Below are 23,611 nucleotides of genomic sequence, written 5' to 3' on the forward strand. Positions count from 1 at the left end.
AACCATGCAACCTTCCCCTCTCCCTACTCCACACCTAATAACATCCCATAGAATTTGGTACATGGTAAGCAAAATATCCAATAAATGTATAATGCCTACTAAATAATAAGTGCTCAATAAATATAGCTATTTTTATTTTTACCATTAATGAGCAGGTCAGTATATATCATGACTCATCTAATCCATTACTCTAAAGATGGCAAGCTATGATTCTAATGTGCTCACTATACAGCACCTCCACTGACCCTTGGAAATAATTCAGTTTACTATTGCCAATGGAAAACTCAGAGGAAAATATTTAGTTTATCTCTTCTGAGTTGATTAATCAAACTTTTGCATTTGGGGACAATCCATACTGTGGGACACAAATATTTTCTGGGAATTTTGTTTTCTCTAAATTGTAGAAACTGAAATAAACCATTTTTATTTCCCACGGGGGGGTGGGGGTGGTGAGAGGGGGCATTCTTATTTTCATTAAAACATTTTTATATCTCCTCAATCTCTACAAAGCTAATAAGTAAAGCCTCTTTTACAACTCTAAGAGGCATTTGGTTATTCTGGTAATATTAGAAAATTCCATGCCTTACATGTTTTTAAGTTTCCCTTAAAAATCTGGAAAATAACTGATCCATTCCAATTAATTCTATAGCTTTCTTTTTGCAGTAAACTCTAGCATTTACTTCTCATAATCTAATTATCTCTATTAAAATCAAAAAGAGGTCAAAAAATTTTATTTTGCTTCAAGTTTATAAACTTTTTATAGTGATAAGTACTTTGCAATAATAAACCTTGTAAACAATTTCCTTAAGCACAATATAGTTAACACCTAGGAACATCCCTATACAGGCAGTCCTTGGGTTACGTCGGCCTCAACATACATCGTTTTGTGGTTACGTCACCATCTCCCATCTACACTAATAAAAGGGTAATGTGCTAATTAGACCAGGAGACCTTCTGGGAGACCGGACATCCTTCCAGACAAAGCCATGGTGGCAGGGCCGAGGCAGAGGCTGTTAGGAGTTAGCAGGCCAGTGGGGCGGGGGCGCAAACAGGCCAGCTTGGGGGGGGGGGGCAGTTGGGGGTGATCAGGCCAGCAGGGGGGGCAGTTGGGGGCAATCAGGCCAGCGGGGGGGGGAGGCAGTTGGGGGCGATCAGGCCAGCAGGCAGAGTGGTTAGGGGTGATCAGGCAGGCAGGCAGGTGAGCGGTTAGGAGCCAGCAGTCCCAGATTGTGAGACGGATGTCTGACTGCCAGTTTAGGCCCAATCCCACAGGGATCGGGCTAAACCTGCAGTCTGACATCCCCCGAGGGGTCCCAGATTGGAGAGGGTGCAGGCCGGGTTGAGGGACACCCACCCCCCCAGGCACGAATTTCATGCACCGGGCCACTAGTCCTATATAATAAAGCCCTAATATGCAAATCAACCTAAGGGCGAATGACCAGTCACTATCATGTGCACTGACCACCAGGGGGCAGACGCTCAATGCAAGAGCTGACCCCTGGGGGAGCACCACTCAGCCAGAAGCCGGGTTCATGGCTGGTGAGCGCAGCAGTGGTGGCGGGAGCCTCTCCTGCCTCCGCTACATGCAGGCGGTAAGGAGCAAAGGGTCCTGGACTGCAAGAGGGATGTCTGACTGCAGGTGGATATCCCGAGGGGTCCCAGACTGCGAGAGGGTGCAGGCCGGGCTGAGGGGATGACCCCCCCCCCCACCCGCATCCTACCCCCAGTGCATGAATGCCGTGCACTGGGCCTCTAGTTTATTTATAAAAAAAAGTTCCATCATTTCGACGTATGTACATATGTGCGTTATGCTTTTTATTATTTATTTACAAGTAAAGGTCAGGCATTTTATATTTTTTTTACTGTTTCACTTCATTACTGCTGTGTATGTGCTCCATGTGGGTGACGTTAGGTGGTTATGTAGGTGGGTTCCAACCTACAGCGAAAATTGCATTACGTCGCACCATAGGAATGGATCTCCGACGTAACCCAAGGACATACTGTATTATAATCCTGCCTCATATATGGTTTTGGTTTTATAATTTGCAAAGTACTTCTATGTACATTTAATCTTGAAAACAATGTTATGAGATAGATAGATATCATTATCCTCATTTTTACAGATAAGAAAATGGGTTCACAGGAATTAAGTGACATGTCCAAAATAAAAATCCTAGTAAGTGGAAGAACTAGGACTGAACTCCAGGCTTCTGCTTTTCAAAAATGAAGACAGGAAAAGTAACTGTCTTCTCAGGAAGTTCTCAAGGCTCTGAAACAGCCAGGGGTAGGGGTTGGAGTGGAGTCTTCTATGGTTATAACTTATTGTTGGAGGTCCTATTCCTCCCACTGAGGCTGTCTTTCTTGGAGGTCCATATTTTCCATTTCCAAATTTAATCCAATCTTAACCCTTTGTCATTAAATTATATCACAAAATACAAGCGAGTCAAAAACATACACCTCCCTATGTTCATAGCAGCACAATTTACCATAGCCAAGATCTGGAAACAGCCTAAGTGCCCATCAGCAGATGAATGGTTTAGAAAACTGTGGTACATCTACACGATGGAATACTATGTTGCTGTAAAAAAGAAGGAATTCTTACCATTTGCAACAGCATGGATGGAACTAAAGAGCATTATGCTAAGTGAAATAAGCCAGTCAATGAAAGAAAAATACCACATGATCTCACTCACTTATGGATAATTAAGACCATTATAAACTGATGAACAAAAATAAATACAGAGGCAGAGCAACATCGAACAGATTGTCAAACTACAGCGGGAAGGCTGGGGAGGGTTGGGGGGGGGCGTTAAGAGATCAACTGAAGGACTTGTATGCATGCATATAAGCCTAACCAATGGACACAAGACACTAGGGCGTACGGGAGGCTAGGGAAAGGTCAAGGGGAGAAAAAAAAGGAGACATATATAATTCTCTTTGTAATACTTTAAGCAATAAAACTATTAAAAAAAATACACCTCATTTTAAGAAGGCCTATATATTTTGCAAATATGCTGAAATTGAATTTCAATTTTTTATCCTTCCTTTCACAAAACTTGAATCTGTTATAATGATTTTTTTAATATGATATACTAAATACCTGATGAGTGCTTCTTATGTACCTCTTTTATTCTTAATTCCACCTTATTACCCTTTTTCATTAAAGAATGCAAAATAAACTGGTGTACTGGTATATAGCTTGGTAGAAGACCTTAGTTCTTAACAAGTTCTTAAAATAGCCAACCACTCCAATTATAACATTTAGAAAATCTATTCTGAAATCTCTATAAAAAAATCTTAGAATTAGCTCCACTTACAATAACCATATTAGTGATGTAGATTTTAATAGTGTTTGGGGGTAATTTACATACAGGGTAATGGTATTACATTAATAATATTTCACTAACCATTTTTTTAAAACCTATACTAGCTGACTAAAATACTAGTAGTACTAGGGTTTTCATGAACCAGTATAAGATAAGCTATTCTGATTTTTATATAAGAGAAAACAAGTTAAATTTTTTAAATAATTTCATTATATTTTAAATCCCTACTATTTTTCCAAATGTTGGTTATATAATATTTATAATTTTTGTCACTTACTCGAAGCTTACTATAAACTGGGCACTGAACTAAGCCCTAAACATACATAGTATTTAATCCTCACATCAACATTAATAAATAGATACTATTATAAACCACATTTATAGCTCAGGAAACTGAGGCTTAAACAAATTGTTTTCCAAAGTCAACTCTTGAAGTTGAAATCAGAATACTAGTCCTGCTGGCCTTTGTGACTCCTCTAAGTTTTAAGAATTTTACTACTCTTAATTTTTCTAGAACATATTTCATGTCATTTTCTCTGACATTAGTCTGACCATAGTTGAGACATCTTTTGAAACACAATCTTACCTAATAATAAACAAACATGCAAATTGACCGTACTTTTGCTATGCCTTAAGCCACGCCCACCAGCCAATCAGAGTGACTATATGCAAATTAACCCAACCAAGATGGCAGCCGGCAGCCTAGGAGTGGGGCGAGCAGGAGGCTTGCTTGCTCCAGTGATGGAGGAAGCCAGCCTGCCGCGGGCTTTGAGCTCCACTCAAAAGCAACAAAGTTTCAATTATAGAAGGTAAATAAACCCCAGATGCCTGCTTTCAGCCGGCTGTGGCCACGGAGCTGGAGCGAGCAGGAGGCTTGCTTGCTCCAGTGATGGAAGAAGCCAAGCTTCCTGGCGGCTGCTGCCTCCTCTCAAGGCAACAAAGTTTCAATTATAGAAGGTGAATAAACCCCAGATACCTGCTTCCAGTCAGCATGGCCACAGAGCTGGAGTGAATAAAAAAAAAGGGCTGGGAGCTTCAGTCGCCAGGGGTCTTGGGCAGCCTGCAAAAAGCCATCAGCCCCTCACCCAGGCTGGCCAGGCACCCCAGTGGGTCCCCCCAGCCTGATCCAGGACACCCTTCAGGGCAAACCAGTTGGCCCCCACCCGTGCACCAGGCCTCTATTCTACATAATAAAAGGGTAATATGCAAATTGACCCTAACAGCAGAACGACTGGGAATGACTGGTCACTATGACACACACTGACCACCAGGGGGCAGACATTCAATGCAGGAGCTGCCCCCTGGTGGTCAGTGCACTCCCACAGGGGGAGCTCTGCTCAGCCACAAGCCAGACTGACGGCTGCCAGTACAGCGGTGGTGGTGGGAGCCTCTCCTGCCTCCTCAGCAGCACTAAGGATGTCTGACTGCAGCTTAGGTCTGCTCCCTGCTGGCAAGTGGACATTCCCTGAGGGCTGCCAGGCTGCCAGAGGGATGTCTGACTGCCAGCTTAGGCCTGATCCCCCAGGGAGCAGGCCTAAGCCAGCAGGTGGACATCCTCCAAGGGATCCCAGACTGCAAGAGGGCATAGGCCGTGCTGAGGGACCCCCCTGAGTGCACAAATTTTTGTGCACCAGGCCTCTAGTATTTAAATAAAGGTTAGTTCTGCAAGGTTAACTATACCTTTATATGTTTATATGTCAGTTTCTAGGCTGACACTATGATTTTTTTTTTAAATTGTCATTGGTTTCTAGCCCTTTATCATTTCTCAGCTAATTTAGAAGATGAACTAATTTCCCAAGAGCCATGCCTTCCTCTACTTCCACCAATACTATGAATAAATTGTAACAATTTCATTTCATATTGGCTGCTAACTTTATAATTTTAAATGAGACTTTTATATTAACATTTATTTTTAGATCAGTATTTAAGACTTTGTTTTAGCACTGGAAATAAGAACATAGATTCAACTTCTTTTTCTCCATGGCTCCTGGCATTGTGCCTTATATATAATTATTTTCACTTAATAAGTGATTAATTGATAAAAGACTACTCAAAATCCCAACAATATATTAGGAACTGCTGGATGAACGCTCAACGTGTATCACCCAGAGACTTGCACACTGAGCAGATTTGATTTTCTTGGAATAAAAAGGGGAACAAAATGAAGTATCTCCATAGACTTGTCATTTTTTTTTAATCCTCACCCAAGAATATTTTTTCCATTTTAGAGAGAGTGAAAGGGAGAGGGAGAGACAGAGAAGCACTAATGTGAGAGAGATACATCGATTGCTTGCCTCCCACATACCCCCTTCCTGTTCCCCCCCCCGCCCCCCCGCCCCCCCCCCCCCCGCCCCATCAGGGCTGGGAGTCTGCAACCGAGGTATGTGCCCTTGACCAAAATGGAACCCAGGACCTTTCAGTCTGCAGGCAAACACTCTTATCCACTGAGCCAAACTAGCTAGGGCTGGACTCATCTTTTTAGGATGGCATCCCATTCATCTTCTGCAAGTATTAATATTCCACTGAGAAGCAAGATAGGACTGTCAGAAGACCTCATTAGCAGATTAATTGTTTTGCTTTGTCAAACCAGACATAAAAATATAGATGATCTAACTCTTATAAAATAAAACAGGCTATATTCCTCTCTAAATTAAGAAATTATAAGTAGCTGAGGCTGACAATGGCATTTCATGTCTCCTCATTAAGAGACAGTTCAGAGCTATTGGAGAGTTAAAAGAAGATACTGTTATTTTGAGCTACAAAATAGAAACAACCTTTAACAAAGAAATACAGAGACACAAAACTAGGCAACTGGAAAACAGACTTGTGCTGAGAGGATTTGAGAGTCTGTTAAAAGTTTATTGTGTTCAGAAAATTTAGCAGAAGAGTACTGACCAGGTATTTCATAACTTCAGACGAATAGGCATAAATTGAAAAGAGAAGACATACTGAAAGTAATCTATGGCAACCTACAAGAGAAAAAGAAGAAACTGTTTAGAAAAAAATCATAGTTTACTTTAGTAACAGTTTTCCCCTCATATTTAGAAACCTGTTTCTTCACATTTCTCTAAAGATAATATTTCATGGCTAATTATGGGTAGCCAATTAGAATTCTATTAAAAATATAAGTATATAACAAAGGGATGTCCCTTTTCTCCATTACCTATACCTAAAATCTAATCATTACCCTAAACAGAGACCATATTAGCAACTACCACTCAGCCACCAAAAATAAAGATAAAAGACCTAAAGAAAATTACAAAGTCCCTATGGCCTTAATCTTCTTGGATTGAAGTAGTTTCTTAAATTGGATGCTCTTCTAAGTGACTCCTTTACCACAAGGACTTGGAAGTCTCTGCAGGCCATAACAGGGTCAAGTGATATGTTCCATTTTCAACAAAATTAAACTGCTTCACCTCACACATTTTATAATTCATATTCTTCCTTCAAGACTCAGGTAACATGTGCACTCCATTATTCCCACAGTGGAGATACTCTGGTCCCCATGTTTGAGAGTAGAGCACTTACCCTCCTTATGGTGGTGCCTTTGTCTGTCAATCACACCAACAGACGGTAGGCTCATCTGGTGCTATAACACTGACATATCACCTCCATATTACAAGTGCCTACCTCTGCATGAGACAAGGTAACCCATTAATAGAACTTTGGGAGTATATATATGAATTTTTAAATTGTATAATTATTTTTCAGTTGAACAGAAGTTATTTCATTTCCAGGAGGGAAAACATTTTACAGTGTAGTAGGAAGAACAGTGAGCTCAAGAATCCAAAGCCTGGATTTTAGTCCCACCTAGCCAACTGTGTGACCTTGAACAAGCACCCTATAGCGTAGTGGGGTTGTATTTGCTTCCTAGTAACACCCCTAGCTATAAATTTATATTTAATATGGAAAAGTGTTTTATTTGGTTAGTCATTTTCACTTTCATAAAACAAATTTCTTGTTTTTCCTTTTTATTGAATTTCCTAGAGGCCTGATGCACAAGGATTCGTGCAAGAATGGGCCTTCCTTCCCCTGGCTGCTGGCACCACCTTCACTCCTGCCAGAGCCACCTTTCTGCCTTCCCACACTGCCCAGAGGCCCAGAGCGGATGGAGCGGTGCGGAACGCCTGCGACATCGCCATGGCGACAATGCAAGTGTCCCGCCCCATCCCCAGCCGCTCAGCGCCTGCATATGCAAATTAACCCTCCATCTTTGTTGAGTTAATTTACATACTCACTCCTGATTGGCTGGATGGGTGTCATGAAGGTATGGTCAATTTGCATCTTTCTCTTTTATTAGTGTAGACTGACATGACACTGGTTAATATTATACAGGTTTCAGGTGCACAATTCCACAACACATCATATTTACATTCTATTGTGTGTTCACCACCCCAAATCAGTTTCCATCCATCACCATTTATCCTCCATATCCTTCTCTACCTCCCACTAAGCTCCCTTTTTCTAGCAATCACCACACTTATATTTTTTCTCTTTTCTCTTCTTTTTTGCTCTTTTCTAATAAATATGTAGATGATCAGCAACTTTACTTTTGAAATACATACCACAGTTTATGTGAAGAGAAAGGGAAGATAATTTTTTAACAACTCAAACATAAAATATCACTTTATATTATTTCAAATTAAGAATTCAGAGTATTTCTGGACCTACTTAGTCATTCTCTTAAGAGTATCTTTCAAAGAGCAGAAATTTTTAATTTTAATAAAGACCAACTTTTCCATTTTCTCTTTCATGGAGCATGCTTTGGGGCTATATCTAAAAACTCATCACCAAAAAAATAAAAAAATAAAAATAAATAAAAACTCATCACCAAACTGAGGTCACCTAGATTTTCTTCTATGTAATCTTCTAGAAGTTTTATAGTTTAGTGTTTTATCTTAGGTCTATGGTTCATTTTGAATTCATTTTGAAAAAACTTTTATTGATTTTTGAGAGAGAGAGGGAGAGAGAGAGAGAGAGGGAGAGAGAGAGAGAAATAGAGAAAGGGAGAGGGAGAGAAAAAAACATTGATGTGAGAGTGTAACATCAATCGGCTGCCTCCTGCATGCCCTCTACTAGTTATCAAGCCCACAACCTGGGCACATGCCCTGACTGGAAATGAAACCAACAACCTTTCAATGCACAGGAAAATGCCCAACCAACTGGGCAACACCAGCCAGGGCCATTTTGAGTTAATTTTTGTGAAAGGCGAAATGTTTCTAGAGTCTTATTTTCTCTGTATGTAGATGTCTGGTTGTTCCAGCACAATATGTTGAAAAAACTAACTTTTCTCCATTGAATTATTTTTCCTCCTTTGTCAAAGATCAGTTGACTATATTTGTCTAGGTCTGTTTCTCAGCTATCTATTCTATCCCATTATCTATTTGTCTAGTTTTTCACCAATACCACATTACCTTGATTACTGTATCATTACAATAAGTCTGAAGTCAGCAGTGTCAGTCCTCTGGTTTTGTTTTTCCTCAGTATTGTGTTGGCTATTCTAGGTCTTTTGCCTTTCTATATAAAATTTTGTGTGAAATTTTGATTTCATAATTTTGTACCCATCATCTTAAAGACCTGTATCCATTATTTTAAAGATAAAATAAAATGTTGTGTGCTACGTATCCCACAAAAATTAGGACCCACCTCTATATGACAGTTCAAGCCATAAGTATGGATTAAAAACTGAAGGGGGAAAGCAGAGGGTGAGGCCCTAAAGCAGTGATGGCGAACCTATGACACGCGTGTCAGAGGTGACACGCGAACTCATTTTTTTGGTTGATTTTTCTTTGTTAAATGGCATTTAAATATATAAAATAAATATCAAAAATATGTCTTTGTTTTACTATGGTTTCAAATATCAAAAAATTTCTATATGTGACATGGCACCAGAGTTAAGTTAGGGTTTTTCAAAATGCTGACACGCCAAGCTCAAAAGGTTCACCATCATTGCCCTAAAGTATATTCTCACACAAGCAAGAGACAAATGAGGAAAAAGAATAAGAAGAAAGAATAACAGTTGAGCTCTTCCAAGGTGCTCAACAATTCTAATTCCAAATCACATATGCAGGTACCTATATATAGTATCTCTAGTCCTACTGTACAAATAAAGGTATGTTACTTGTAAACTATTTTTTTTATTTGAAGGCATCACAAGCTACCAACAAGTTTGAAGAAAACTGCTCCTGTGCCTATCTCTTTGCCAAATAGTCCTTAATTTCTAAAATGAGTGCTAACCAGAATTTTAATGTAAGAGTAACAAACTTAGAGATCATTAGCACCACTTCCTTCATGAAGACCCCTCCGATTCCCCAAGGCCAACTCAGACTCCTATCTCTCTAATATAGCCCTAATCACAGTAAGCTATAAGTGGTTGCATGTGTTATCTTCTTACTGGACTATACTAGTATTTTCAGGGAGAGCAAGAATCAGATCCTGTCTTATCACCTACATATCTCTAGTGAATACCACAGTGCTAGCACATGACAGGTGTTCAGAATGTGCTGACAAAAGGCAGATCTATAATTCCAAATTTATGAATTGAGGAAGCTAAGTCTTGCTCCAGGATGCATGTAAAGTAAATGCAAAGCTGAAATCTAGGTTTCTCAACTCTGAAAATTTCTCCCTAATACATTAATCATCAATCACTGTAACAATAATACATTTTACAACATAAGCCACAGGAGAATCAAATGGCTATTCTAAGTGAACAAAATGTTATTTTTCCTTGCTGTATAGTACAATTTATCACTTCCTACATCTACCATACTGCCACATTCACCTTGATTATGTGTGAGATTACAGATCTTAATCTGCATAATTGTAAATTTTCTTCATACTAAAAAAAAAGAGCAGGTAACCTATAACTGCTGAAGCCATTACATTCAAAGGAAAGACAGGCCAAAGACTAAAGAAATTGTAGGATGGTTGCATTTCTCTTCTTCAGAACCCTAACAGATACTAGAGAAGTGTAGCAAGGATGTTCATGTACCCGTTGACCCTATAATCTCTATAATAAATTCTATTTACTCCAAGGCCTAGACCAGCCGTGGGCAAACTCCGGCCCACGGGCCGGATCCGGCCCGTTTGAAATGAATAAAACTAAAAAAAAAAAAAGACCGTACCCTTTTATGTAATGATGTTTACTTTGAATTTATATTAGTTCACACAAACACTCCATCCATGCTTTTGTTCCGGCCCTCCGGTCCAGTTTAAGAACCTATTGTGGCCCTCGAGTCAAAAAGTTTGCCCACCCCTGGCCTAGACCCTTAAACACACATACACACACAAAAACATGTAGGGAAAACTTTAGTGCTGACAACAATCATGAAACTTAAGAACTTGCTTCTTTTGAAATCTATTTAGCTCTTTTCCATTTTGCATTGTGATAGTAGTATCTGAGACATGAACTGATTTATGAAACATTCTCTAAAGAACAATCTCTTTATTATCTATACTAATAAAAGGGTAATATGCAAATTAACCATCACTCCACGACAGAGATGGCGGCACCCATAGCCACAAAGATGGCGGTGCTGGCTGGAGCCACAGAACCAGCCAGATCAGGAAGGATACTTGGCTTCCTTTGTCGCCCCAGTGACGAAGGAAGCCAAGCCTCCTGCATGCTCCGGCCGGCCGCCGAGGGCCTGCCTCTGGCGGCAGCCACAGAGCCCGCAGGACGCTTGGCTTCCTTTGGGCAGGATGCTTGGCCTCCTTTGGGTGGGACGCTTGGCTTCCTTCATCGCCCGGGTGAGGAAGGAAGCCAAACCTTCCACACGCCCCAGCCACTCTGGGCCTGTGGGCAGCACGCATGGAGAGCCTGTGAGCTGAGGATAGCCTCTGGGTGGGGGAGGTGGGCCAGTGGAGAGCGGCCTGTACTCCCCACATGGCAGCAGCAGCAGCCGTGAGTGTGCCAAGCAGAGCCTGCGGGCCGAACTGAAGTAGCACCTGCAGGCCATCAGCGCCGAGGAGTGGCTGCACAAGTCCCGCCTCCTGGCCCAGAAGGTGCTCGATCGCAGGGACAGCCACCGTGGCAAGCCAGATTGATGTCCTCCTGGCCGCGCCATGGGGGTTTACAGATCTGCACAGCCACAGGCCTCCAGTGCATACATCTTCTCCTCCCCAGCTTGAGTGCAAATGTCTCCCAGCGCGCTGTCACCCACTCACGCCTGCAACAGTCCCGGACCATGATGTGCACAAGTCCCCCCCCCCCTCCCGCCACCCCTCCGCCGCACTTCCATCAACCCCAGCATGCCTATGTCCCCCACAGGACTTGCGCACATCCCCTCCAGCACGCTCAAGTTCTGTGGAGTGTGTCTGGGTGTTGTGGGTGCTGGGGGTGGGCACCTGTAAGATGACAGTGAGAGGGTGGAGTGTTGATGCCCTGCTCCTTCGAAGTCCAGTGCAGTGATGAGATCACCTCCATGGGGCTAATGCAGGTGCTGAGATGGGAGCAGGTGGGGACAGACACACCTGATGGGTGCAGGCGGCCCTTGCTGAGGTGCCTTCGGTCAGCATTCAAGATCTGTAACCCAGAGGAGGTGAAGAGTTCCGTCCTCTCAGTGAAACGGTGAGATAGTTGGTGCAACTGCAGAGGAGGAATGTGCACTTTGGGTGTGGGCACCCATGAGCGAAGGCTGCCCTGACTGAGCCTCGCTCGCTTGGGGCCCAGCGCACTCCTGTCGGGCAGCTGGTGACAGGACGTGCTTTTCTGAGTTAATGAGAGAAAACATTGATTCTTTTACTGCCTGCAAAAGTGAAAAGTGGAGTGGGGAGACATGTGGGGAGTGAGCGAGGTTCCCAATCTGAGGGTTCCAAATCCATCGTTGGTTCCTTTCACCGGTAACTATAGATATACAGGGTGTCCCCCCAAAATGTATACACACTTTGAATACCTTCTAATTCCAATGGGTTTAAACATGAAAAGAAAGAAACAACAATGGAGCTGTCATCTGTTAAAAGTGAGGGCACAAACCGGCAGTCGGACATTCCCCGAGGGGTCCCAGATTGGAGAGGATGCAGGCTGGACTGAGGGGCTCCCTTCTTGCCCCCCACCCCTGCATGAATTTCGTGCACTGGGCCTCTAGTTAAGATAATAATTATAACAACAACAACAACTAACATTCATTGAGTGTATGGCCCTGTGTTAAGTACTTCAAAACAGTTCATCTAATCCTCACAAACCACATAAGACATTATTTTGCTTATTGTACAAATGGGAAGGAAATTAAATAGTTTGCCTAAGGCCCCCAAAACTAGTACAGTTTAAGTACAGGATCAAAACCCGTATCTGTTTAATCCTAAAGTTCCTGTTCATATCTACTACCCTATACTTCTTTGAGGAACAAAGGACTTTATAGGTTATTGATCTCCAATTTTTTATATACATATATTAATATATAACTATATATGTAATATATGTATTTCACATGCAGCTCTTGCTGCAGTAATATTTTAGTTACATTCTAAAATATAGGTCAAAATAAAAATTTTTAATTATCAGCTAAAAATTAAGTAAGCAATAATTTCAATGTGTGTCTTATTTTGATTATGATTCAAAACCTTTTTTGTTCCTATTTTTAAAATATTAATAATGTCTGGGCATTATATCACTGTTCCATTAGACTTGTTATTAAAAATACATGTAAATTTTAAAATAGATTTTTTAGTAATTCAGAGACTTTTTTTGGACAACTTCTTGTCAAATTATTTTTACCACATTGTGTGGCCAACAAAGATTTCATACTGAAAGAAAACCACTGGTCTTACAATTTTTTGTTGTTCCTTGCTGGCTTTAAAACTATATTTAATCCAGTTTATTTTCAAAAATTTCTTTAAATCCACTTAACTGGACACATGTGAACTACATGCAATATGTTGAGATACACTGAAAATAAACTAATGAATAATGGTACATTGTCAATCCCTCTTAATTATGAAAATTCTTATTCTATTCTGAGGACATATTAAAAATATAAAAAACTAATACTCCTCTGACAAGATGATTGCATAATTATTAGTAAGACTCCCCCACTCAATGGATTTCCTTGCAGAGCTCTTGGAATGCCTAGCTACCCTCTCCCACACTCACCTGGATCTTGAAGATTACTGTCCTAATACTCTACAATGCACCATTAACTTCAACCAGACTACAGAGAGGGCTATCTGTATTTAATTAACTGCCCCAAAAAATTGCTTTTATTCCATTATGTTTTGAGGTGATGCCATCATCCTAAATGAAGGAACTGATGAGAAAATGCTTCTCATAGTGAGAAAACAAGAGAGAACTAAAGTTAAAATGAATTTAGAAGACTCCTTCCTATATCATCTTACAGAGCATAGGTGAAAAGCAACAAGTAATCATCATTTTTCCAGGTCTCCTAATACAAAGACTCCTGAAAACAGGGAAGTTCACTTGGTGATTCACAAAGAAAAAGCATACATCAACTTGGTAATTAATCAATCAATGCTCCCAAGTATATTCTGAGAGAAGCAGAACATGAGCACTTTTTTTAAAAAGCATCCTTGATGACTCTTTATAGTAATTGCCAATACAATGCTTTTCATGTATGAAATGTATGTTTTTGCAATTATATCCTTCTCTCCTATGTTACCTTTCTTCTGATCATATTTATTGAAATTTAATTTTATGTCTGTTGAATCTTATAAGAAATTGAGTTTTAAAACAATTATTCACTTATATGATGGTTCATAAGAGGACTTACAAGCAACAGAGTATATTCTACTTAAAACCATAAAGCAGCTGGAGAAATTGAGAACTTCTAGTCATGTGTTATTTAACCTCATGACTGTGCATTTGTGTATGGCCACTGACATTTACACAAACACTTCATTGTGTTGATTATAGCATTAGTCTCATTTTAAACATGTAAAATAGCATCTGATTCCTTTTCTGCTCAACCTCAGAGCTTCATTTTAGGGTAATCAGGAAGAACTCTAATACTTATAGTCCTCTAGTTAGAATCATGTCTTCAAGGAACTCAAAATGCTTGATCAAAAAATTATGAGGAAGCAAAAAACACCTAACCAGAAGAGCAAAAATAAAAAATAATCCAAAAATATGAGGATAGTTTATGGAGCCTCTGGGACATCTTCAAGCATACCAACATTTGGATTATGGGAGTGTGAGAAGAAGAAAGAGAGCAAGATATTGAAAACCTATTTTAAGAAATACTGACAGAAAACTTCCGAGCCTGGTGAAAGAAATACACTTACAAGTCCAGGAAACACAGAACCCCAAACAGGAAGAATCCAAAGGGGACCACACCAAGACACATCATAATTAAAATGCCAAGGGCAAAAGACAAAGAGAGAATCTTAAAAACAGCTAGAGAAAAGCAATTAGTTATCTACAAGGGAGTGCCCATATGACTGTCAGCTGATTTCTCAACATAAACTATGCAGGCCAGAAGGGAGTGGCAAGGAATATTCAAAGTGATGAACATTAAGAACCACAACCAAGATTACTCTACCCAGCAAAGCTATCACTTAAAATTGAAGGTCAGATAAAGAGCTTCACAGACAAGACAAAGGTAAAGTAGTTCATCAACACCAAAGTAGTATTATATGAAATGTTGAAGGGTATTCTTTAAAAAGAGGATGAAGAAGGAAAAGAAAAAGATCAAAAATACGAAAAACAAAATGGCAACAAGTACATACCTATCAACAATTGAATCTAAAAATTAAAATAAATGAATAAAAAATCTAATGAACAGAATAAACTGGTGAATAAAATAGAATCAGGGGCATGGAAATGGAACAGACTGACAATTCTCAGAGGGAAGGCGGGTGAGGGGTGGGAAGAGATTAAACAAAGATCTTACATGCATATATGCATTACTTATGGAAACAGACAGTAGGGTGGTAAAGGCCTGGGGGGTGGGGAGTGAACTGGGTAGAGAGGGGAAATGGGGGGGGGGAGGGGCATCTGTAATAACCTCAACAATAAAGATTTTTTTTAAAAAAATCTGCCAAGCTCTTGCAACTTGGCCACCAACATGCCATCCAGACTGAGGAAGACCCGGAAACTTCGGGGCCACGTGAGCCACGGCCACGGCCGCATCGGCAAGCACAGGAAGCACGGGGGGGGGGGGGGGGGCGCAGTAATGCTGGCCGCTTGCATCATCACAGGATTAACTTCAACAAATACCACCCAGGTTACTCTGGGAAAGTTGGAATGAGGCATTACCACTTTAAGAGGAACCAGAGCTTCTGCCCAACTATCAACCTTGATAAACTGTGGACCCTGGTCAGTGAGCAGACACAAGTCAATGCTGCCAAAAGCAAGACTGGAGTTGCTCCTATCATTGATGTGGTGCGATCGGGCTACTACAAAGTTCTGGGGAAGGGAAAGGTCCCAAAGCAGCCTGTCATTGTGAAGGCCAAGTTCTTCAGCAGAAGAGCTGAGAAGATTAAGGGTGTTGGTGGGGCCTGTGTCCTGGTAGCTTGAAGCTACACAGAGGGGAGTTCATTAAAATGTCCAAGTACTTTTGTCTTCTGGTCTGAGTGTAGGTCCTTTGGCATCTCCACTTCCCTACCTGTACTTCCAAAACCTCACTCACAGGTCCTAGGAGTTAGAGTATCAAGGCCTGGGATCCTCTGCAAACTTCCCTGAGGAAGAAAGAGGCCTTTGGACCGATCCTGACTTGAACTTTTCATTTATAAAGTGAGAATGATACCTGTTGCTAACATGTGTGTGTAAATAAGTATTAAATAGTTGAAAAACAAACAAAAAAAATCTGCCAATATTAAATTTAACTCTAAAAAAGAAAATATCAATCCTTCCCAAATTAGGATATAAATTTATTGCAATTACATTTATAATTCAGTAATGAATTTTCTTGAAAATTAAAGAAAAATTAAAAATACATTTCAAAAAATAATTATATGAGAACAGTCATGGGAACTTTGGAAAGAAAAATGAGGAAGTGGTTAATAAGCCTTACCGGATTTCAAATCAGTATAGCATTGGCACAGAAATAAAGACTAGAAAAATTACAGAAAATAGAGTTTAGAAATAGGTACAAAGATATGTGAGAGCATAATATATAACATATATGATGTTTCAATTTAGTGACAAAAGAATGTTTTATTTAAAAACAGTGTATGCAAAGCTGGCTAGTTACTTGGAAGAAAACAATGCTATATACTTACATGGTACTATATATAAACATAAATTCCAGTCATAGTTAAAAATTAAAGCTCTTAATTAAAAACAGAGCCAAAAAAAAAAAAAATGATATCCAGGGAGGAAAATGTTTTGCAATACACATGACAAAGGATTAACATTCCTAATTCACCGAGTACTTACAAACTGATAAGAAACAGATCAACACCCAAGTGTTGCTTTTTTTTAAAGCAAAGTATATGAGTAGGTTATTCACAAAACAGAAAATGCAAATCACCAACAAATATGTGAAAACACAGTCACTCTGGCTATAGCCAGAAAATTACAATGAAGTAATAGTTCTCACTTGTTATACTGAAAAGGACTGAAAAGAGCACTAATATTCAGTGCTAATGTGAATGCTAGGAAATAACGGCTATTGTACCTTGCTAGTGGGAATGGGAATTGCTATGAACTTTTCTGGAAATTACCTGACAAGATGCATTAAAATTTTTAATGGAAATCATAAAAGAAAAAATAATAGATTGGACTTCTTCAAAATTATTCCTGCTTTTCATAAGAAACTATTAGAAATTTTTTAAAAAGTCACAGAGGAAAAAGTATTTGCAAATCACATATCTAATAAAGAACTTATAACCCAAAATATATACAAACTCTCAAAAATCAATAGCAAGAAAACAAAACTCATTAATATTTTTAAAATGGGTAAAAGGCTTGAACAGACACTTCACCAAAGATCTATAGATGACAAATAATCACACGAAGAGAGATGCTCAATATCATTAGTCAAAAGATAAATTGCAAATTAAAACCATGAGATACTACTACATATTCACTAGAATAGCTAAAATTTAAAAGACAGGTGATACTAACTGTTGACAAGAATGTGGAGGAACTAGAACTCCTCACATACTGTTGGTAGGATGTAAGATATAGTACAGTCACTTTGGAAAATAGTCTGATAGTTTCTTATGAAGTTAAAAGATACCATAAAATCAAAAGAAATGAAAGTCCATGTCAACACAAAGATCTGAGAACAAATATTTACACTGGGTTTATTCATAATCACTAAAACTAGAAATAAACCAAATGTCTATCAATAGATGAATAAATAAGTTGTAGGATATTCATAACATAAAACATTACTCAGCAATGAAAAGGAATGAAATGCTGATTGATATATGCAATAAGATGAATGAATCTCAAAAAACTATGCTAAGTGAAAGAAATCATACACACACAACTACTTTTATACATTACATTTAGGGTCAGAGATCAGATCACACACACCTAAGGACTGGAGGTAGGAAAAGGAGATTAACTGCACAGGGAAATAAGAGAACTTTTTTTCATTTTCTTTTTCTTTTTATTGGTGACCCTGTTACAGATATCCCCATTTCTGCTCCTGCCTTTACCCACCTCCATCTATCCCCCCACCTCCACTTCCCTCTGCTCATCACTACACTGCTGTCTGTGTCTATGGGCTATGCATATATGTCTTTTGCCTAATCCCTTCATCTTCTTTCATCCCAGTCCCCCTCTCCTAACCCCTCTGACAGCTGTCAGTCTGTTCTATGTATTCATGCCTCTGTTTCTATTTTGTTCATCAGTTTATTTTGTTCATTAGATTCCATACATAAGTGAGATCACCTGGTATTCGTCTTTCTCTGACTGGCTTATTTCATTTTGCATAATAATCTCCAGGTCCATCCAGGCTGTTGCAAAAGGTAAAGATTCCTTCTATGTTTTACAGCTTGGTAGAGAACTTTTTAGAGTGACAGAATCTTGTATATCTTGATGGTGGTTGTGGTTATATGACAATATAGACTATACATTTTTCAGAATTTATTTTTTCGGCATGTAAATTATACCTCAATAGACCTGAGTTTATAAAATTTAAAAATACATATCTTTTGATCCAGCCATCCACTTTGAGATGTCTACTCCACAGAAATAAATGTGTCAATATATATAGAACTTAATGGACCTTAATAAGAAAATGATTAAATAAAATTATGTTCTATTCAATACTGTAGAATATAATGTAAATAATTTAAAAGATCTGGAAATAGTCCTTTGAGCATTATGGTTTGTGGGAACTGAAAGAACAGTTTTCACTCCACTGATTTGAGCCCTTTTTCTTAATTGAAGTTAGAAGAATGGACCACAATGGGGTACTATGTGCATCTTGAGTAATGCCATCCATTTATTATGGCCATGGTTTGGACTGTCTAGTTATTCCTTGCCTTCCAGGGGTTTATGTCCTAAACAAAACCCTAGAAAATGTATTGCCCTTAAAGGCTGACTTTCAACTTTTATTTTCTGTTTTTCATTTGATTATAGTATAGGAATCCTCCACAAAAGTTCAATTTACACCTCAAAAGGGGGGTGAGGTGACGGAAGACAAATAACTGAACCTAAACCTATAAAAACTATTTAATTGATGTTAAAATTATCCCTTAAAAAGAGTCTTCAAGTGAATTCATCCTTTATGTAGACAGCAGAACATTTTAAACAAATTTATAGAGCATTATTATTAGATTAAGAATCTTGAGAGCACGCACATACAATAAAAAAATCATGAGAGCCCTGGCCAGTGTGGCTCAGTTGGTTGGAACATCAACTCACACACCGAAATGTTACAGTTTTGATCCTGGTCAGGGTGCCTACAGGAGGCAACCAACTGATGCTTCTCTCACATCAATGTTTCCCTCCCTTCCTCCCCTTTCCTCTCTCTCTAAAATCAATGAGCATGTCCTCTGGTGAGGATAAAAAAATTCATGAGAGCACAAAGAAATGAAAGACATGATCCTTGTTCTTTAAAGAGTGACATTTAACACTCTCAGACTCAAGAAGCACAAGATGAGTACACAATCAGGTGTTGGTGAGTTAGTGTAATAAGCGTAGTATATGACTCATCACCATTTAAAATACTTCTATCACAGATGTTCTTTTGGAAGTACTCCTTCACCTTCCTGTAACCTTAAGGTTTACTTCAAACCCTCTATTTTAGATGAGGCTAACATTATTTCCAATACCATGTAAATAATTTACATTAAAATATTAAGACATGCTTAGTATCATGTAAAAATATCTACTTTCCTAAAATTATGATATAATGAGGAATACTTCAATAAGATGTATGCATTAAAGAATTATTATTAGTTTCCATTAACTGGGTAGTTACTAGAACTGTAGAGTTTTTCCTTTTATTAAATGGTCAAAATATCATCAAAACTAAAATATCATTTACCCTCATCTTGGGGGTGTCTGCTTAAAAGAAATCATGAGCTGAAATGAAGAACATGAAAGCATGCCTCTCACCTCAATGCTATTAGTCATATCAAATAAAGACAAAACATCTAAGAATGAGGGCTTGCTTGTGATGCAGAGGGCAACAACCAATATTTTTAACATGCTTTTATCTGACATTTCAATAACTTTATTAAGTTCTTACCATAGTGACATTTCAATCACTTTATTAATATTTTTCTTATACTGTGATCTTAGTTCTCCAATTTAAAAATAAATAATATACCATTAACTTACCAGGAAACAATTATGACACACTGCTACCCATATACATGAAATTCTTTAAATAACTGGGAGAGGTATTGAGGGGAGGGCAGAGATATGAAAAAGTTATCTCTTTCTGAGATTTTGGAGACCCAGCTTCCTTATCCTGTTCCCACATAAATACTCAAACATTATGCCAGAGTTACACAAAATAAGTGGACATCACCAAGCAGAGCTCCAAGAGTAGGTGTTCTGAACATGTTGGTAAAGAAAGTCACTTCATCTGAGAGGTCTCTGCCCCTTCAACCTCACCCTCCTTACCAATATACATTCATCACTAAAAAGGGAAATATTTACAAAAGTTAGTTTAGTTATGTTTAAATATTATGTTTAGCTGTCTGGAGACCATGTTCTCAAAATTTATACAAGAAATCAAGGATTAAACTTCATAACAATTAGAAAACCACTCTGTCTAAAATCAAAGACTTAAAGGACACTAAAATAGGTTTACCATTGGTGCTAAATTGAAATGATTCCATCTCTTCCCAACACCTGGAACCAAAACCTTTTAAACTTTCATGTAAACATACCGGGGCACACCAAATGCTCTGTCTGTAGCAAGGTACCACCTCTGCACAGACATTGGGTGAAAAATGTGGAAAATGCCTAAGGACTCTTTGAAGTAGCTTGGGAGAAGTAAGAGCAGGAAAGAGGCTCTTCACTAGGGTAAGTTTGTTTAGTGGAAAGTAAGCAAGTTGTCAGGGTAAAAGTTGACAATGTTGATTCCAACAGTTTGAACTGTGAATAAACATCGAAAAAGATTATGTTACTGAGAATTAGAAAAGATTCCATTGAACTCAATAGAACACTTGTGTGTGTTCAAAGATAATATGCCTTTGAGCCACATTCTGGATCCACAGTTTAGGGTTAGAATTACCTTAAGTCCTTTCTATGCCACATTAAAGAACATGGGGTCTGACCTCTCTAATATGTGCTTAAAATATTTGAATAAGGATAGAATAAAAATATTTCATGTCCAATAACAGAATTGAAAAACATTAAATACATGCACATTTGTACATCTGAGGTAGACTGAATAAATCTAGAGAGAAATCTTCCCAAACATCTAAACACAGTTTCACTAACCAATTTAGGGAAATGCATCATTGGCTATAAATCACTTTTAAGTTTTCCTTCTTTTACCTATCAAAGAGCAAAAAACAGGGCCTATATTATGAAATCCATAATCCTCTTCTCTGCTCACCAAAGCCACATTTAAATCTGGCTTTCATCTCATGCTATTGAGTTTTCCACCAGGTACAAAATGGAAAGTTGAAAAAGACTTGTGCTTTTTACAAAGCAAAACAATTTGGTTGCCACTCAGCAATTCCTGGTAAAATGCCAGGAAGCCTGTAAAAAAAAAAAAAGTTAAAATTTTCCTAACTTAGACTTTACAAAAATAAGTGTGAGATGTTCAGAGCCTGTCAGACAATCCAATCCATCTTTTTATTTTTTAAATATTAGTAAACAAGGGAAAATAAACTTTTGATTTGTTAAATTTTATTTGAATAAACATAATGCAGATCTATCTGCCTTGCATGCCCTCAAGAAAATGCAGGTAACTTGAGCTGCTCTTATTAGTTCATCTCAAGTCCTTCATGATTCTCACATTAGTGAATGTTATTAGAAACTTTTTATTATTGATTTTTTTTTAGAGAGATAGAGAAACACCAATTATTGTTTCATTTATTTACGCTTTCATTTGTTGATTCTTGTATGTGCCCTGACTGGGGATTGAACCCACAACCTTAGTGTATTGGGACAACACTCTAACCAACTGAGCTACCAGGGCAGGGCCTGCTATTAGAATATTTTCCAAAGTTTGACAAAGACGTGCAATTCTCATGCTCTTTACCAGCAAAGTTTGCAGGCAACCCTGCAAAAAGTTGTTCTTCCTTTGAGCTCTCACACATATTCACATCCCCCCTAGAACCAAGGATGTAAGGGAGTATCGCTCAGTCTCATAGCCTCTTTGCTCTTAAAAAGAAAATCAAATTCCCCAGGTATTTTCAAACTCCACCACGAACAGAACATTCTCAGCTCTGCATGTGCATCATTATCTCTTTTGCATTTCATCTTTATATTCACTGGGTTCATAGAAAGGACATACACAGAAAAAGGAAAATAGCTGCTTCTTAGACACCAAATTTAGTAATTCTCTCAAATCTACTGGCACACATCTAAAAAGTAATATTTTTATAAGGCTTCATTAGGTTTTCATTGGTTCTGTCTTTTAAGAACACACATGCTGAATCGCCCATAACCTCAAACCAAAATACATCTGCAAACTACAAGAAATGTTTTTTATAGGAAGACAAGAGTCATCACAATTTAAAAAGGGATATAGTGAGTAAAGACAGACAGATGTGGGCTCATCTGGATCTCACTTTAGTGTCTCCCAAGCATCAAGTTACTAACTGATGGAGGCCATCAATCTACAGTGCTCTAAGATTCCAGCCGGCTCCAATAGCCTTACCTGTTAATATGAGATTACTGTAAGTATTGGAGAATTGCTCCTTTAGAAGAACCAGATGCATCTGAGCTGCCTTCTCCCGTTGAAGCTCCAGCATAACATCAGGGTGCTGGGCAATCTTGCAGCCTTTCTGTTTATCCAAGGCAACATCACTCCGAACAATGTCTACAGAAAGAAAGAAGAAAAGGGAGTGGGGGGGGCAGGCAGCACAAATGAAAAACAAAAAAATTACAAATAAACAAATAGCCCTGGCTGGCTTGGCTGAGTGGATAGAGCGTTGGCCTGGACTGAAGGGTCCCAGGTTTGATTCCTGTTAAGGGTACATGCTCTGGTTGCAGGCCCGATCCCCAGTAGAGGGTGTGCCGGAGGCAACCAATCAATGATTCTCTCTCATCATTGATGTTTCTCTCTCTCTCTCCCTCTCCCTTCCTCTCTGAAATCAATAAAAATACAGTTAAAAAATAAATAAACAAACGAATAAAACAAAAATCATATACATATTACAGTCCTGTTTTATCCCAAAATGACAATTTATAAACTACCAGTATTTTCATCAGAATTAAGAAATCCAAAATTAATAAACCTGAGGGTCTCCAACTTCATGATACATCCTGCAAGTTTCTCTGGTCATTTCCAAATTTTTGGAAGATTTTTTTGTTTCTTATCTCTCTCTAACCTCACTTAAGATTCTCACTCCTCCATTCCTCTTCTAAGCTCACCTCTAGTATTTATTTACCTCATGGGGCCTTTTCTTAACATCTTTTAGCACTCTCCATGGGAAAAAAATAATACAACTTTGTCTGAATACTAGTGACTATGAAGGTCATTTCCTCTATCTCATGCCATAGGACCAAGTGATAAGCTCCAGCATGTGTATTCAGGATTCTTGGCCTGTTTTCAAGTTTACCTCCCAGCCGGCCTACTCAGCTCAAACTTACCCCATTCTGTGGGTAAGCTATTCAGAATTTCTCCTGATATTTTTTTTCATATACCTCTGGATACATTCTGACTCAGTAATTGTCCTTTCAATTTAGTATTTTGTGAGTCACTAAAGAAAGCAAGAGCAGTGCTAGAGTAACTTTTCAGATC

At 38.8% G+C, this 23,611-nt stretch overlaps 1 protein-coding gene and 1 pseudogene across 2 annotated transcripts in view; one reads left to right on the plus strand and one right to left on the minus strand.

The window, feature by feature from the left end:
- Positions 1-23,611, minus strand: part of HPSE2 (heparanase 2 (inactive)) — a 529,690-nt gene that overhangs the window by 448,490 nt on the left and 57,589 nt on the right. The window contains exon 3 of the mRNA XM_081104611.1: positions 22,526-22,687. Within this exon, the coding sequence (XP_080960737.1) occupies positions 22,526-22,687 (162 nt within the window). The remainder of the gene's footprint in view (positions 1-22,525; positions 22,688-23,611) is intronic.
- On the plus strand, positions 15,344-15,795 carry LOC308528813 (large ribosomal subunit protein uL15-like; annotated as a pseudogene). The gene has a single exon. The product of its transcript is annotated as a large ribosomal subunit protein uL15-like (transcript).

Source organism: Myotis nattereri, assembly GCF_964212035.1.
Source record: "Myotis nattereri genome assembly, chromosome: 13".
Lineage (NCBI taxonomy): Eukaryota > Metazoa > Chordata > Mammalia > Chiroptera > Vespertilionidae > Myotis > Myotis nattereri.